The sequence below is a fragment of the Cololabis saira genome, chromosome 10 (genome assembly GCF_033807715.1).
Source record: "Cololabis saira isolate AMF1-May2022 chromosome 10, fColSai1.1, whole genome shotgun sequence".
Taxonomy (NCBI): Eukaryota; Metazoa; Chordata; class Actinopteri; order Beloniformes; family Belonidae; genus Cololabis; species Cololabis saira.
Window position 1 is genome coordinate 37,872,078 of NC_084596.1, and position 17,017 is coordinate 37,889,094.

Here is a 17,017-nt window from a genome sequence, read left to right on the forward strand (position 1 = left end):
AGTATATTCATTGTTTTATTTTGTTTAAATATTTTCATCCCCTGATTTTTTCCCCATTTTATCACCCATTGCTCCTACTGAAGTGTCAGTCCTGGGTATTGCTCTCTTCTCTGCCCACCCCGGGAGGGCCCTGCACTTAGCTCAAGCCTCCTTCTTGCTTGAGGATTAAGCCCTTTTTTTCACAGGCCGGGGCTTCCTTGGCCGGGCACAGGGCGTGGAAGGATCACATTATTCCAGCCCTCCTCTCCGCCCTGGCTGGCCAGAGGAGGCAGTGTACAGCCCAGCATGTTTTTGTGAGGCTAGCTCACATTAGCTACCCCAACCCAGGGCATGGTTGCTGAGGACATGAAGTAAACACGGCCTCAACACCCACAGCGTTCCTGGCGACAACTGAACTCAGGTCCTTCTAGCCGCGAGGCGGCTGCACGACAAGCTGCGTCATCAGGCCCCCATGGTCATTGTTTTAAGGCCTTCTGCACAAAAAGACAGATTACTTAAATACAGGGTGCCTACAGTTTTGACCAAGTTAAATTTAAGACTTTTGAATACCATTAGAAACGTAATCTCACTTATACTTACTTGAAGCACTTGACACAAAACTCTCACTCACACGCACACACAATACAAAACTCTCACTCACACAATACTACGTAACTCACAATACAATACTCCTCTTCTCCGTTAGCGGTGGTGGTGCAAAAGACGTTGATTTGAGGCTGGCATTGGCGGGCTGTAGCAAAAGCTACGTTTTTTCTGCTCTGCATATGAGACTCCACACTTTGATCCCCAATGTGCCCAACTTAAATCATTTACAACAAACTACACAGTAGCCTCGCAGCCACCACGAGAAACTAGAATTTTCGAGCCATTTGTCGCTAAATTTTACATTTACCCATATTTGCTTGCCTTGTCTAGAGGCTACGGCGACTAAGAAATCCAGCACTGAGGTCAAGGTTGCCAGATCTGGCTGACAGTTTCCAGCCCAAACACGATGTAAAAAAAATAATGAAAAACCAGCCCAAATCATACATTCTCTATGTTAAAACCGTAAATTATTAAATGCGTAATAAATTTAGAGTCATAAGCAAATTAAGCTTCAAAACACCACTAAATAGCCAAAAAGGTTCAAGCTCCAAACAAAGACTAAACTTAAATTGAGTAGATTAAAGCAAATAAAATATCAGCGAGTTTATTGTGTGTGTTTCTACTTTTCTCTGCCATAATGGCAACTTTTTTTTGTTAATAATTTCTTCTAAATATTTTGTAAAAACCAGGAAAAGAAGCCCAAATTGTATCCCGCCCAGTCCTATATTTTTCAGCCCAAAGTCAAATGAAGCCCAATTGGGCGGAAACTCAATCTGGCAACACTAACTGAGGCGTTAAGTTCGTGTCTAACAACTGGTAAACAGATTTAGAACCTCCGCAGGAGATTCTCCTTGGAACCATTAAATAAACTTTTCCTTTTCAAAGTGTAAGAAAACTTTTTTAATGATGACTGGATACATTCTCTCTAAAATTAATATTCATAAATGAAGACCCTTGGATCGAGATTTAAGACAAATTAAGACATTTAAACGCCTTATTTTAGGAAAATGGAATTTAAGACTTTTTAAGGATCTGCAGTAACCCTGAAATATCACCTCAAGACCTTTAAGTGCAGAAAATAAATAAAATAAAAACCAAGATAAAAGAGTTCCTGTTTTTCCACAATTCTGGCATCAGATCAGGTCAGTAAGCCAGTCTGGTGTTGCACTTTAGAATCCACCCCACAATGCGTCTTTTGAGCTGCATACATCAAAGCCCAAACACACTTTTTCTTTTTTTTAAGTATATACATGCTGAATAACTACTTTTCTCAAGCACGCTGCATCTCCACAAGCCTCAAAACAGTGACGGTGTACGGACTGCCAAATCAGCCTCATCATGTCTCATCCATATTCTTCTCTAGGAAGGCTGTTATTTGAGGATTTTGTTGGGGAAACCATTTGGGGGACAGAAAAAGGCCCCCGAAGGGATGACCTTCCTTCACTGCCACCAATTATATCAAAAGCTTTATAAAATATAGATTAGGTGCCATCTTGGAGCTGACATATCTAAAGGCTGGTAGCATGGGGAGTGTGTGCAGAGGCCACAAGCAGAATCCATGGGGATGCCAGGTTGGAAATGACAAGATGAGAGAAATATAGTAAAACAAAGGATGACCTTGACGTGCCAAAGTCTGCGCTGACTAAGAATAAATAAATACAGAAGGTTGCATCTGAATGACCGTGTGATCAATTTAAATCTAATCAAGGCTTCTAATATTAAAATCCACTGAATGCAATGATATGCATTATCCTAAATTGCAATCCAGACCAATAACCATGTATTATTAATGGTTGGGACCCAAGTTTTGAACAACTGGCATTTAACTTTGTGTCTTAACCTTTTAGGATAAATGTCAAGTAAAATTCTAACAGAACAAGTTTGAAGTTCACCCAACAGTGATTTCATACATTTCAACTCAACTTTCTTTTGTGCGCCTATTCATTCAAGCCCTGAAATGCAGCGTGAAAGAGTCTCAGAAATCAGATTTACAAACATAGTGGTGAGAGTTCACATTTGATGTGACAGACGAGCATGAAGGCGTTGCGAGTCTCACCTTTTCCTCACTTACACACATACTCAAGGACATACCAAACAAATGCCGGGGCCCGGACGCTTGAGTGATGTAATCAGTAGGAATGCAAGAAGATAAATCTTATCAACAAAAAGAACCTTACTTCAAGGGATTGGATTTCTTCTGCTGGTTTTAATCAAGCACAAGGTGTTGCTATAAACATTTAATCACAGAGCTCCATATACTTCAAGTAAAGTGTAACAGAAGGTGACATATTGTATGTCTGCACACTGTACATGGATTCAAGCTAAATATTTCAAAACTGATTTTTGAAGGTCAAGGTTACCCAGATAGGGCGTGACCTACCTTTATAGTTTAGATTTATGTTTTGCAGTTGAAGGATAGTACCATATTGTAAAACCAATTGAAGAAACGCGCGACCTGAGCTCTGCAAAACATCACAAGAGAGGGCGACACAGGGGGTTTGCAAACCTGGGCATATCTGGTCTCAACTCAAGACATTGAAGAGAACTGAGGGTGAGTTTACACATCAACATGGCTTTGAGAAAAATCAAGACTAGAGTCAGAGGAAATTTGATGGTAAATTGGATTTTGAATTTGTTTGAAGTTGGCAGGGTTTTTTTGGGAGCTGCAGAGGGGAAGTATGAGCAGCGACATGAGCATCATTAGCGACGTAAGCCGGAAGATTATAGATCTGAAAGGAATGGATGTGTGTCAATCTATGACATTGGATTGACATCCAGATGTATTTGCACATGTGGTGACGGCCAATTGTCCGCTGACAAGCAAAAAGCACTCAGGGACCAAGGTGGTAATGGTACAGTATGTATGTGGTCATATGCAGCTTTGTCGCAGTCTTCCAGGTCGTCACACCTTCACTTCGCCGCCGCAGCAAAACTCCTTTCCACACATAATGACCCTTCACGGTAAAACAACGTCTAAATTTCTTCTTGATTTTTAAAAAGCCATGTTGATCTGTAAATGTGTTGTCAGCTTTTCTTCTTCTCTTCAAATTTTAAGACGGGACCGGAAATGCACAGATCGCCTGTCCCCTCGGGGTGCTACATGTGATGTTTTGCAGGTCTCAGGTTGCCTGTATTGATCAAATAATTAGACCTTGGTAAACAGAACACCCAAGGCCTCAGAAGTCCTATGAAGTGCGGGGGTCGAAGGGTAGTTCTTCTACATAACTCAGTACCCCATGAACTAAGTAGGAGATATTTTACTCTTTTTTTTTTTTTTTTTTAAAGCTCCTTCTGAAATGTTAATGGTACTTCTTTAAAAAATTCCTCAGCAGCACTCTCCACTCATGTCTCCCTCTTTTGAAACTTCTCTTGTGAGCTCAGAACCTCTTGTGTCAGCTGTTTCTCAAATCCAATCAGCATAAATCTGTGCCTTTGTAGGCAAATGGCAGGAAATCAGCAGCAGAGCCAGGACGACAGGCTGAGGTTACAATTTCACCTGTGGTACTCTCTTTACATCTTCCTGGATGCACACATGAACATAGACACTCACTGAAAGACAGAGATGTGCCGAGTAAGCTGCAGATAGTGGATGGGGTTTCATTACATGTACTGTAGTTGCTGGGAACAGATGTAAATGGGTTGAGCAGCAACTGCTGCCCTTTTTAAAGTCTATCAGTAGATTCCCTTGTCATGGCTCTGCCTCAAAATGGCACAAAAATGCACGTCATTCACTCCTGTAGGCTGTTGTGCTTATTGTTTTGTCTTTCATCCACTAAATTCTTATGGTCTTTCCTACATTGCACTATTTTGCCTCTTTTTCACGTCTTCTCTTTCCTTGAAACTTTGAAGCTCCTTTGGGGAAATCTGCTTCACAGTCAGGAGGATAACTTGCCTTCCAATTAAATCCTGTTATATTTGCCTTTCAAAAGCCTCTTTCCTATGTCTTTCTCCCATTGGAATAATTGATGGAGGTCTCTGGTCTAATGATAAATGACTTCGAAGTCCAGAGATGAATAAGAAGATGAATTATTTCACCCCTGTGAGGGCTGGAGCAGGTTGAAACAAGGTGTGGTGACAATCAGACAAATACACTGACCACAGCAACCAGCCTCAGATGAACCAGCAAGGGACGGAGAGGTGACACTTGCTCATCGGCTCAACAGACGTCCCTCTTGCCAACCCTACCTCTGCCTACCCTATGAATAGTTGCCTGGGCCTTGCAATTAACTGCAGGCGCAGCAATAATCCTCATGCTCTGCCAGGAGATGAGTGGAGGCGGCAACAAGCCAGCCAGATGAGGCTGGACAGCTTTGTGCTGGACGATGGTGTCTGCACATTCTGTGGGAAAGGAAGGCCAAGAGAACAGGTGCAGTGAGGTGAGCAGATGCCCCAGGTGACTTCATGTGGCCGATGCCACCTCTTCCCTAGCCAAGATTTCTATGCTCAATCAAGTTTTTCTGCTTTTTCTTGCACAACTTACTGTCATACAGCTGAGAGATGGCACATGTTTTTTAAAAAAGGATTCAATCAGTGTATGAAGGGCCATCTGTTTTAAAAAGCCAGTAAGCAAGAAGACTCTTACTGATCTATGGTGTTAGAACCCACATGCCCGGATTAATGGATCGTTGATTAGGTTCCCATCTGGTACAAGGTTGACTCTAAAAAAGTCTGTCCTGGACTTTTATGGCAGAAACATTTCATTCTTCTCATTTCAGAAACGGGGAATAACATAAGTGACAGGATGCACACATGTTCCTCACCCACACATCAAGGTTGGTGCAAGTACATTTCTAAGGTTTTGTTCATTGGAGACACTCAGCGGCCAAAATAAGTCCAGAATATGAGGAAACGTGACATCAACAATAAGGATGCAACAGTCCCCAAATAACCAAATAAGTTACACACGAGTGGAGCTGCAACAATTTCACAATTAACCACATGGTCTGAACATAGAAAAGGTAGGAGCACAACGATGTAACCTGCAAATCCCATGCCAGCCTTGGCTCTGTTAGAGGAACCTGCCGATGCAGGATCAGGAGACAGTCTTCAGGGACACACTGATCTGCTGGTCCAGGATGAAGACTGGATCATCAGATTTAGGTTAGTAAGAGGATCCTCCTGGATCGCTGCCCTGAACTTGTCCCCGCCATGCTCCGGTTCAGACCAGCATGAACCTTTCAGTGGGAGCTGCTGACAGGTCAGACATCTTTCAGTCGCCATGGCAACCATATGGGACGACTACTCGAGATAAAAGCCAGATCCCAAATATCCCATAACTACAACAAAAAAAGAACTGCTTGCCTAATGTTGTCTTTTAAAATAAAACTAACTTATCACTAAAAGTCTGGTTGGTACAAACCGATGACTTAGCAATACTGTATATGAATAAGGTTTTATTGAATGTTTAGGCTACATTCAGAGTCTTATATCGAATCAGCCGCAGGTGCTGCAGGGCTCCAGAAAGTGTTTCTCCGGTCTCTCTTCCTGCAGCTGCAACGCTCCGAGCTGCTGTGACTTTTTCTTCATTTCTCATGTTTGTATTTCCATGCACGTTGGCACAACTTGTCTTTATTTCTGCAGCAGAGGAGTACCAGATTGCGTTGCTACAAGGATTTAATATAAGATCATGTTGTTCACATTGTTTTACTTATGAGAGGTGATGGCGGAAACAATTTTATAATTTTATATATTACGAGTAAGCAAAATGGAGCGTGTTTTTCTTCCCACTTTGTTCTGGTGTCAATTCTTAAAATACGAGCAAGAAAAAAAGAGTGTAATGGTGAACTAATGCTAAATATTAACTTTCACAAACCCTTATGAACATAATAAATCCACAACTCTTCAGGGAATGCAACACAAAGCAAGGAATGACACTCATAATGCAAATGCAGTCAACACAACTATAGCACGCCACTCTGGTGTCTTTTACAGCTTAAATCGGAGGAAATAAATATATTAAAAATAAAAAATAAATAATTATTTTTCCCGGACTCAACTTCTGACAGGAGTGTCTCGAGCACACGGTTGACGTTTTTTATTTCACTTACTTTTGCAAGTACCTTGTTAGGATGAGCGGTCTTTCATGGATATTTGTCCTCATCATCATATTTAAATTGATCTACTTGAGGGAGGAGTGTCGTGCTCCCACATCCGTATTCAATTTCACGTTGGTTGTGTGGAGTTGGGTGTACGCAGCTTTGAACATCTGAACTTTTTTTTTGCGTTGGCAAGATTTCTGCACAAAGAATCACGTTGAAATCCATGCACTGTTTGTACATGAGGCCCCCGGAGCTCTGACTTCAGCTTGGCCAGCTAAATCTCAAATTCTCAGTTTTCCATTTAAGTGATCACAATAGTTCATATTTTTATCAAGGATTTATGATATGTATTCACCTAGCTGACATATTTACAGCTAGCACTCGCTGCAACAAGGAGAACCACACCGAGTATTTCCCATTCATGCACCTCAAATTTGAGCAGCTACAAGAGTGATGTTGACTTTAGTGACTTTGGCAGTTTATTCAAAGTATAACTTTATACTCATTAATGCATGAACCAAAATAATTTTGGTTTCTTTTTTTGAATACAGTGGTTTTGACAATAAAGTTGTGTTCAATAAAGTAAAATCAATGAAATATGTAGAGTTGGCACAAGACCAAGCACATTTATGAGTCATATCAAAGTAAATACAAAGGCTCAGTTTGAGTAAGCTATAACACGTTTTTAAAACAATATTAAGACAAGTTTTGTCTTAATATTGTGTTATTTATCCTCTGTGTAAAAAAACTATGGCGTAAACATGAACTCCACTATGCTGCACATTTTTGCCTGCCAGGAGTGATTTTCTTTCACTTTTTACGAAGCATATGTCGGAGTCTTCCATCATTTCTGACAGGGTGATGGACCTGCGCCAGTTTATTAATGGATGATCTTAAATGATCTCAAAGTTTGCTCACTCATTTGTCAAGCCTTCAAACACTGTCATAGAACTGAAAACTACTCAATATACATTGTCTCAATTGAATATACAGTCAAGTGCGACGGTATTCTTCAAATATTGCACTTTTTTTTAAGTTAACCTGTAGATGTTAGTACTTTACTTTTACATACAATTGTGTATGAAATTAAGGATCAATTGTCTTGCTGATAAATGCTTCACTACATCTGATATCATCCAAATAAAGACAGTCAGAAAAAAATGTTAAGACAGGAATGGTCTGCTTGTTGACAATGATAATGACAATCATCTGACATCCTTATCTTCATTGTAGTAGATTTTAGGGCTTTTAAAACTTTGGAAATATATTTGTAATAGCTTTCTTATCCCAACTTTACCATCTTAAACTAACTTCTCCAACTTCCTCTTACCTTACAAACAATAACCTGCTACAAGCTCTAAGTAATGAGAATCTGACATATTCCTGAGGTATGTCTTTGTGATTCCATCTAAAGAAAAAGATAACAAGGTTATGAGAAATTCTGCTGTTAGATAAGAATTTTCAATGACTTTTTAAAATAATTTTAAAATATTTTTAATAACTTTACAGCAGATTTTTCTGTAGTGTTTTATAACCCTGAAGTCATATTTAACTTGAAAAAAGGATATTGGTGGAAAGAGAGAAGCACTATGATAGTCCGTAGGTTACATAACACTCTCTATATGATGGACATTCACTTCTTCCATTGCCCCTTCCTTTGAACCACCACATCATACATTCCACGTAATCTGAGCTTTAGTCATCGGTACGCCTCTATCATCATTACGGATATGGAAACCAGTGTGTCCCCGACACGCTGTGTGCTCTCTGTTGGATGCTTTGAAATTGTATCTCAATTCATGATATTAATGTTCAGTAAGTCCAACGGCTGATGCAGCGGGGCCCAGCAAAGAGCCACTGGAGAAGCGCTTCTGAGCTGGGCTCTGTTCTGAGCCATGCACATTGTAGACCCATGGGGCAATGCGGGGATAAAAACAAAAAAAAAACAAAGGCAAAACATCTGAGCCATACGGGTGCAGAAAATAGATGCAGGGCATTGTAAAGGGGTCCACAGCTCATAGTCCAGGGGCGTGACAGTAGAAAATCCATTAAGATAAATATATTTAATAATCTCTAGTTACCCAAAAAGGTTGTAGAAACATCACTTAACCATCAACATATTAGCGTTGATCATCCTGCCTAAAATCCTGAATGGTGTAATCCTGAACTGCTGTCATGTCTGGCCTTATATTTCTGTGGTTATATTGACATCAATTCAAGATGCACTGTGTACAGGCCATCTTCCTGGTCTTATAATTGTTAGTTTCCCTCGTATATACTGCTGCTGTATTCATTTATAATTGTCAAGTGCTTCATGACATTCAAGTCTCCAAATGTCAATACAATCTGTTCATTCATTGTTTGGCAGATGATATTCATATATATTTGTGTAAATGAAAAGGTTTAGAGGTTCAGATCCACTGCAGCCCTTTTTAAACTGAGAACCAGGCTGGACTTTAACTGTTGGAATTGTTGTGTTTGGTCGTTCAGATCATGTGGAAGAGTGAGTCATAGTTGGCCTTTGAGGTCATTAACTCACCCTTTTGTTCAAAACGTGGGTATTAAAGTACTTTGGTCAACCCTTATTTTTTTTAATCTGCTACATAAATATATATGACCTTGACCTTCAAAAACAACATTTAAACCAATAGTCCTACTCTAAAAGATAATTATTTTGAAATATTTTATCGAAGGACCTTTTACTTATGCGCACATGCCCCGAGACAAACCTTTCCTCCACTGCTAATGTCGACTCTTTACAAAATATTAATGTCAGCCTTTATTAAAACAAGGTACTTATTTTAAGGCAACTTTTCTGTAACTTTTCTAATTTTTCTTTGGTTTAAAATTGGGCAATAAAAAGATGATTGCATTAAATATGTTCAAGCAATCAGAGCATGAACTGTGAAATTAGGTAATAAACTGAGAGCACAATACAGTTGAACTTTGTGGATCATGAGGAGTCCAGATGCTTGAAAAAAAAAGTGTTGGGCTTCAAGAACTGCTTGACATACTGCAAGCCAATACTATCTTTGCTTTGGTTGTGTGCTGTTAGATAGCTCTGGTCACATACTTCATAGGTTATGAGGGCAACAAGGACATTTCCTCTGACGAGCTTAAATTTTGGTTATCATTTCTGAACAAATCCAGACAGTGGTGATGCAATCACCTCTTCCCCTGTCACACATCCCAGACAAAGGAACGATCTTGATCATTTCAACATTAAAGCAGATGTTTTTCTTCACTTTGTAAATCATTAGTCAGAGCACTGCAGACATACTTTTTCTCTTTGCTGTCATTTGTGTCTTTCATATTTTGCTGATGAATCAGAACTAATTTATCAACTAAATTAGTTTAGAAGAACACAGGTGTTTTTAAACACTTTTCCCTCCTTATGTCTAAACCAATTTCCTTCCTCACCGTGTCGTTTAACACTAGAACCGCCGACTGAGAGATGTCCGACCTGTCCCCTCTACAAGCACCATAGCTGTCTCATGGACTGCCAGATATAATTTCATTGTTAAGGTAAAAAGAAAAACAGTTTTTGGTGGACAAATCTGTGTTAACACATCTTCTCCTTCATATTTTTCCGTATGCATCTGTGTGTGCGTTTGGCCTGTGGGTGTGGTGATATCGCAACAGTTTCATTTTTGATTTGAAATGTTTTACCGATTATGCCGTGAAGTGAAACATATTACGTTTCAAAATATATCAAATATGTTCACGGTACCGGCACACTCCTTATAACATAACTTTTAAACCAACTATATATAAAACAGTCCACACACAGAAGACGTTGTGTGCTATGGATAAATCTCTTGATTCCGTCTAGATGTATTGAGTTTATAGTATTATTATTTTGTTATAGCCTACTTTGTGTCCGTGTTTTTATAGTAATACTAATACTGCTAATACTACTACTAATAATAGACCTTTTTATGGTAGTAAAGTCAGCGCTAAAGTGAGTGACATGAGTCGGCTCTGCTTCAGCAGCCGCTGGTTGTGCTGTTGAGAGGAACGTTGTTGGTGTTAATTCTTTATTCATTGCATTAGTTTCAGATTAGGCTACAAAAACAGGCTACACATATCTGTTTAGAAACCCTCCTCACATGCACATCACTCCCCTTTGCTCATTTCTTGCAAAACTTGCAGTTTATTCTGCAGTGTAGTCTTTTCTTTTTCCTCTATCCAGATTTGTTTTTGTACATGTAAATCTGAACTGTAAAATCCTCTCACTTCGTCTCTCTTTCCCTCTCCACATGAGGATATACAGCGTAATATAGGGAAAAGAAGGTTAAAATGCGGGCGGGGGGAATGACCCGCAAAAACATCCCACAAAAATTTTACGTATCGATCTCCAATGTAGCAATAACTCTGCAGCGGGAACATGACGGCAGTCTACAGGACAGCTGTGGTGGTCCGACTAATAAGTCCTTTGAACTTGTATTATTCACATAATGAAACCCCTAACTGTCCGTGAGACCGCCTTGGTGGTTCTAATGTTAAAATAAACTCTTTTTCAAGCCACTTGACTTGACAGTCCAAATGAGTTCTTCACATGTGATTGAACACCCAACATTTTTGAGAGCACTTAAAGGGAATTTCAATACAGATGTCTTCCATGTAAAGTCAACAGAGAAGATATTATCTCTATCCTGCAGCGACAACCACATAATTCTCAAATTCATTGCATAAAGTGCCGGGCGTACTGGTTCCTTTCCAAAACTGGAGACGGCTGAAGCAGGTTCTTTGTTGGGTTACGTACGGTAGCAGTAACTTCTGCAAAAATCTCAATTAGAAACCATATTACTACCACTTATATGTGCGTTGTTACTATAATAAACAAGACAAAATGATCTGTTAAGACAAGCCCGTAACTGTAGATACAGCTTTTAATTTTTAATTACATCTAACCATACTGAACAATCTTTGTCTATCTATTTTCAAAAACAAAAAGGAAAAGCTGAAAATCCTCCAACATTTGACAACTGCAAAGCAAAGGCAAGGCAAATTTATTTATATAGCACAATTCAACACAAGGTAATTCAAAGTGCTTTACATTGACATTAAAAGCGACAGGACATAATAACAAATAGGTAAGAATAAGAAAAGAGGTAAAATAATAAAAAGCAAAAGCTGTTAAAAAGTAAGGGCAGTAGAATACAGCAGGTAAGTTTAATTTAAGAGTACGCTTGAGTAAACAGTAATGTTTTTAACCCTGATTTAAAGGAGCTGACAGTTGGAGCAGACCTCAGGTCTACAGGACAAAGCACAGAACCCACTATTCATTTTGGCAACAGATGACATCATCTCATTCAAAGTCTATGGAGACTAGAGCTATAACTAATGGGCATTTCTATATAAAAGGTGGAATCAGTGATTCCCGCTTAAATTGTCAAATCTGCTGTATTCGACTGCAACAGCTGACCATCAAAAGAAGACTAACATCAAGAAAAGTATCAAAGAGCATCATCAGTGGACGCTTCTCTGCCTTCCCAAGAGAATGAACTATTCCTCTGATGTGAACATTTCTTCCAGTTATACCCAGGCCAGATCTGTTATTAACATCAGCACGTTCCAATTCCCTTTCTTTGAAAGGGCCTTTAAACATTTAATAATATGTGTTTTCTCAAGTAAAGAATTTGAACCAATCAAAACTTACCTACATCCAATCCCTCATTTTCTTTACTTCACCAGTCAGAGAGCAGATTTATTCCATATATGACGTAGGATATTTGCAGGTTGTTATCTTGGGTCATTATATTTACCAATATTACAGTCATAGTAGGTATATTATTAGTTTTGTAAAATATAAAGCTTTGTTTTGAATTTATGAGAGCTCTGTTTTACTTGACAACAATGTTATGAGATTGTGGGATGTTCCTGTGCTTCATCCTTCAGGTTTTACACCATCTAACACCTTCTCCTTCTCTACTCTACCACTCTGTTATTTTTTTAATGCATGCAGTTACTCTGTCACTCTAAATCAAAGTTTAATGTCCAATTTCATTGTACTATACTTTGTTTACATCATTATTTTAATTTACATTTGTTTTCATTATCAAGTCCATCCATCCATACAACTTTCCATTGTGTTACTGCTTCTTCCTATTCAAAAGAAATATAACACATAATTTGTAATCATGTGGACGCAATGAACTGCTTCTTTGAAGTATTAGTCAAATCAATAAATGCCTTATTGTTTTTTGTTTTTTTTTTTCCCCAAAAAGACTAAGACAAGCTTATCATGGTGAAGAAAAACCGAAGGACCGTAACGTCGCCCGGATCGGCGTCACCGGGACCCCGCCCTGGAGCCAGGGTTGGGGTTGGGGCTCGTAGGCGAGCGCCACGTGGCCGGGTCTTTGCCCATGGGACCCGGCCGAGCTCAGCCCGAAACGGCGACGTGGGCCCGCCTTCCCGTAGGCCCACCACCCGCAGGAAGGACCATGGCAGGCCGGTGCCTTGTGGTCTGGGTAGCAGTCGTGGCGGGGTGCCTCGACGACCCAATCCCTGGACCAAAACCCTCACAGTAGGGACATGGAATGTCACCTCGCTGGGGGGGAAGGAGCCGGAGCTTGTGCGTGAGGTTGAGAGATACCGGCTAGAGATAGTCGGGCTCACCTCCACACATAGCTTGGGCTCTGGAACCCAGCTCCTTGAAGGGGGCTGGACCCTCCACTACTCTGGAGTTGCCCAGGGTGAGAGGCGGCGGGCTCTGGATGGATGGAATTTGTAATCATATTACAACCTCTTGTACTGAGAAGCAGTTATTGCTGTTATAATACAATACAACACTTTTCTGCTCTCCTACTAAAACATCTCAAAACATTATACTAAAATATAGTATAAAGCTGGAGAACCTGCAGAAAACATTTTGTCTTCTTGATGGTCTGTTATTTTTATCTAGAAATACAATACTAAGATTGAGATATTACAATATTTTAAAGTTTTACAATACAAAATAATGTCTAAAGGGAGAATTCAAATAGAAATTGAAATAATCATAATTTTAAGAAAGAAAAACATTTGGCAGATCAAATGTATTTTATATTGTATTACTTTACAGAAGGATGTTATTCTAAAGGTATATCATAAGTAGATGAATACATAAATACATTGTGTTTATTGGTTAATCATTGATGTTCTAATCTGCTGCTGATGAAAAAAGGATTTGTAAAATGCATAGATAATAAACCACTGAATATTTAACCAAATCAGCTGTGAGATGCAAACTGTGTGGTTACTTTAATCTTGTAAAAATGAAACTCTGCCTTTATTCAATGAACTGTCTTTCCCCTATCAATATTGTGAACATGTACACATATCTAAGCCAAATCCTGAGCTAGTATATGCATGTCTAAACGGCACGATGGAAAATCCGCTACTAAAAAAAAAACACAAAATTAATTTTTCTTGCTGATACTTTGACAAAGTCTAAAAATATGCATGTCAGGACAAGTTGAATCTTTTTTTTTTTTTTCCCCCAAAATGATTTTAATAATCTCCTTTTTTTTTTTTGACAGTTTATAACCGGCCTAAACCAGATCCTGGTGGATTGACTGGGAACCGAGAAAACTCGTAATGATCTCCTAAAAGAGACGTGCACAGCTGGACCTTTTGGAAACCGGTAACTTCTTTCTCTCATCTCTTACTGTGCAGCACAGGGACCAAAGATTACACTGTAAATGACAGCCTAAATGTCAGGATGATTGTACAAACACCTTGGGCATCTCAAACAGAATCCATCATTGATTTTTTTCTTCTTTTTCATTTTTTTTTTTAGATGAGGATTTTGAGAGGTAAGTGATGAAATACCATGGTGAGGATGTGAACACTCAGAGCATAAAGTGAAATATGGTTTCATACCCGTGAGGTATTCTGGGTCAGGCACGGGGTCTGACAGCTCCTCGTGGCATTGAACCTCTGTTGGCACCGATGCCACCACCATGCCATCTGGGAGCTGCTGTTCGATGCCTCGGGCATAATTCTTCTGTCTGGTGAGGGTGAGACAAGAAAACGCTTCCATTTAGAGACAAAAGAGCTAACCTGACCACCATGGTTAAGAACAGAGGGGTGAGAAGAAAAAAAAAAGGTAATACAGCAATATATGTGAGATTAATGTGCAAAGATGAAGAAAAAACATTTAAAAAGACTGTAGCATATACAGTACAGCAGCTTTTTAAAATGTATCACTAATAACACAGCAAGGGATCTTGACAATGGCACTAAAAAAAAAGATAAGCTTGGTGCAACTGCTTGTTTTTGTCCAACACCATAATTTGGATAAGTTTGTACCCAGAACACGCTTGTTACCTTTGTGTGCATGGAAAAGCACTCAAGTCTCCACAGTCTTCACAATAATTTACAGAATAAAGAGTCACTGAAAGGTACAACAAAAAATAAATTGCTTGAGTGTTCCCTCTTAACATTGGTTTTACTTCTAGATACAATTTCCTTTCAGTTTCGCTCTTTTATTATACTTTTCACAATTAGCATTAGGTAAACCTCAGCTATATGTTGATATTTCAATGTGTTACTTTGTTGGACTGAAGATGTGCGAGTGCTTGTATCCTTAGCCGTATCAAATGTCAAAGTATCTTTGGGTATTACAGTGAACTGCAAAATGCCTCTGATATGCTAACTGGATTGTGAAGACAAAGCACTGTGATTGGACTTTGAAATAAACAAAGCAAACAATATTACCAAACAGATAAGTCTAGGTGCATCTTTTGCATTTGGCTTTCCAGACCAAACGCACGAGTGCCCTAATGCACTGTATGGTACTTAATCTAAGTTAAAATCAAATACTGTTTCATTTGACAAGGGTGATGGAATCAGAAGAAGTTGAAGCAAAGACGGGAGGAAAAAGCAAATATAGATAAATAAAATGTCAGACTTGAATACACTGGAAGTGCTCTGAAAAATCACTAAATACTAGAAATTATAGAGAACTGTGCGAATTAAAGTGACAGAGTCCATAATATGTAATTTCCCTCTGGAGATTAATAAAGTGTTATTGAAGTGAATTGGACAGAATTGAAAAGAGTCAAATTAACCCTATTCTTTTTCATTATGTTGATTGTCCTGCATCAAAGTGACGCATACTCAGTCTTTTTTTTCCCAGCAAGTGCCTCCTAGTTGAACTTAATTTGTTCACTCCGTCATTCCCAAATATCACTCCAAGTGAGGTTCACAACAACGTTTCACAACACGACTACTCTGACAAACCTGTAACTTCAGTAATGCCGGTGTTTCTAGGAAAAGACTGATAAGAAAAGTACGTTTTTTTTTTGTAGAATTTTTTTTTATTTATGTTTTTCTGCATCATAAATTATAAATGCACTATCAATGTTTATAAGAGACATGAAGAAATATGTTACAGCTCATTGAAACAAAGCTTTACACCTCTTCAGTAAGTAAACTGCAGCCAGGTACTGCTAATCAGCTCTCAATGAATTGATCAGCAGGTGCGCAGACATTTATAAAAACAGATCTGAAGTACCCAGGTGTGTCTTAATGCCATTAGAAAAGGAATAAAAAAGGTCTTAAGAGAAAAATGTCTTCCTTCACATGAGTCTGGAAAGAGTGTAAACCTAGTTCAGTGATCTACGGCGACAGCGATTATTCAGAAGTGGAAAGCATTCGAGACAGTTGCTGATCTTCCCAGGAGTGGACATCCCAGCAAATTCACCCCAAGGTCAGACTGTGCAATGCTCACAGAAATAAAAATCAAAGACCTACAGCTCAGACCCTTCAGGCCTCACTCAGCACGCACGTTAAAGGCACTTATAAGACTGAACAAATGTGATTTGTTTGAAATGGTTGTTAGGAGATTGTCTTTTCTGTTTAAAAAACAAACTAAAAGTTTCAAGACTATAAAGGCACCAAAAACTGTTGTTGTGCCCGCCCATGTGCCCATGTGAACTCAGATTTTATAAATGATTATGCATTCATGTTTGGGTGAACATTTCTGTGAGTATGAAGACCAGTAAAGCCAGACCCGGCCTCCCCCCTGGAGTTTATGGCCCTGCTGCTATCTTCTCGCTCAGGCCAATTTATAACCCTGGTGGCCTGGTTCGAGATGGCCTGTATGTGACCCACGATACGGCCCCAGATCAAAAGGGCGCCCACGGACAGCAAAACCCAGTAAACCAGACCCCTAGAGGGGGGGGGGTCAAAACAGATCAAAGCAAGCAAGGAAAGTTTCTGCCAGGGAAACAGACTCCCTGGGGATTTACGACACCCCCTGGGGGGGAGCCGGATGCAGCGGAGCCCGAAAACCAGACGTCAAAATGGTACTGCTTCTTTGAACCCCCCTTTTCCGCTTCAATGTGCCTCTTTGAACAGGCCGCTGTTGCCTGAACTACAACCCCCAGCGTGCCTTGCGTGGGGGG

General features: G+C 39.6%; 1 protein-coding gene across 6 annotated transcripts in view; it reads right to left on the bottom strand.

The window, feature by feature from the left end:
* Positions 1-17,017, bottom strand: part of astn1 (astrotactin 1) — a 490,568-nt gene that overhangs the window by 218,473 nt on the left and 255,078 nt on the right. For all 6 annotated transcript variants that reach the window (XR_009783285.1, XM_061732846.1, XM_061732845.1 and 3 more), the window contains one exon: positions 14,490-14,617. Coding sequence is in view for 5 of the 6 variants with exons in the window: in XM_061732846.1 (XP_061588830.1) it covers positions 14,490-14,617 (128 nt within the window). In the remaining variant the exon portion in view is untranslated. The remainder of the gene's footprint in view (positions 1-14,489; positions 14,618-17,017) is intronic.